At 47.5% G+C, this 1534-nt stretch overlaps 1 protein-coding gene across 1 annotated transcript in view; it reads left to right on the plus strand.

Moving 5' to 3' along the window:
* Nucleotides 1-764: 764 nt before the first annotated feature.
* LOC311356763 (spondin-1-like) overlaps nucleotides 765-1534 on the plus strand; it is a gene marked incomplete at both ends in the record, with an annotated part of 48691 nt that continues 47921 nt past the window's right edge. The window contains one exon of the mRNA XM_084476617.1: nucleotides 765-999. Coding sequence (XP_084332743.1) covers nucleotides 765-999 — 235 coding nt within the window. The remainder of the gene's footprint in view (nucleotides 1000-1534) is intronic.

Below are 1534 nucleotides of genomic sequence, written 5' to 3' on the forward strand. Positions count from 1 at the left end.
AGGAATGGTTTATTTTTGCTCTGCATTTGTTGTCTCTGGACATTCAACTAAAAGGTTGCAATTATGTGTGTGTGTGTGTGTGTGTGTGTGTGTGTGCATGTGTGTTTGTGTATGTGTGGGCGTGTGTATGTGTGTGCGCTTGTGTATATGTGTGTGTGTGTGTGTGTGTGTGTGTGTGTGTGTGTGTGTAGAAGTGGTGCCTGCATGTGTGTGGGTCTACACACATACGTGCGTACGTGTGCATATAGGCTACGCGTGCGTCTGTATAGGCTACGTGTGCGTGCGTGCGTCTGTCCTGTCTGTCTGTGTGTATCTACGTGTGTGTGTGTGTGTGTGTGTGTGTGTGTGTGTGTGTGTGTGTGTGTGTGTGTGTGTGTGTGTGTGTGTGTGTGTGTGTGTGTGTGTGTGTGTGTGTGTGCGCGCGCGCGCCTTGGAGACAGCCGCGCAACGCGCATTCCTCGCTCGGCGATTTTCTCGGACCGCGCGTTCTGCCGCTGCTGCTGCTGCTCACTCAATCCGAGCTTGCGTCGCTCCAGCAGCGTGCAGCTCTACGGGAGTGAGCGAGCGAGCAGAGCGAACACCACTTTCTTCTTCACTCTCGTCAGAATGGATCTACCCGTGTAGCAGAAGCAGATCTTTCAGATATCCTGGCGAGTTTGGCAAGTTTTGGCTCTATGTGGGCTCAGGTTGCGACAACCGTTTAGTTTCCTCTCACTCGATATTATATTCAGTATTCATCGTATTTGCGTAAATCTCCCGTTCCCATGATGACGGGGACCGGGTTTGTTTTACGCACCTTGATCTTGCTGTGCTCGGTCTCTGCGGGGATATGCAATACGTTTGCGTTCACGGAGGAACCGTCTGAACGAGCCGGCAAGGGAGACGGGTATTGCAGTCGGATATTACGGGCTCAGGGACCGCGGAAAGAGGGCTTCAACGAGTTTCGCCTCCGAGTCGAGGGGGATCCGGAGAGCTATCACCCGGGGAGCACTTACAGAGGTCTGCGTGAGGCTCCAACTACAGACTCACACTTTGGATGAGCGAGTCATAACTTAGCGTTGTTCAATGATTCTACTTATTCTATATCTCAGCGTATTTGAAAACTTCCAAAAAGTTCTAACCAAGCGTGTTTTCTTTTCTTTTCTTTTTTCCCTCCAAATGACGCATGGTCATATTTCCTGCCAATATAGGCAAAATTATTATTATTTTTTAAAAGCTTAATATGCTCGATTGGATTAGGAGGTATTTATTAGTCTATGTCAATGCAATGTTGTCCTCAATGATTCTTAACATTTTAGGACCAGGCAGTCTACGTAGTCTATGTGCGACATGACGAGGTTACACCTTCTAAATAATGTAATTTTGTAGAAATATATATATAGACAGACAGACAGACAGACAGACAGACATACCTTTACATAAAGAGATAGACATACAGACATAGCCCTTACAGAGAGTTAAAGACAGACAGACGGACAGGCAGACAGACACAGACAGTCAGTCTCCGGGGGCAATTATAGGCTAAACAATTAAA

This window comes from Micromesistius poutassou (genome assembly GCF_964030765.1).
Source record: "Micromesistius poutassou genome assembly, chromosome: 12".
Taxonomy (NCBI): domain Eukaryota; kingdom Metazoa; phylum Chordata; class Actinopteri; order Gadiformes; family Gadidae; genus Micromesistius; species Micromesistius poutassou.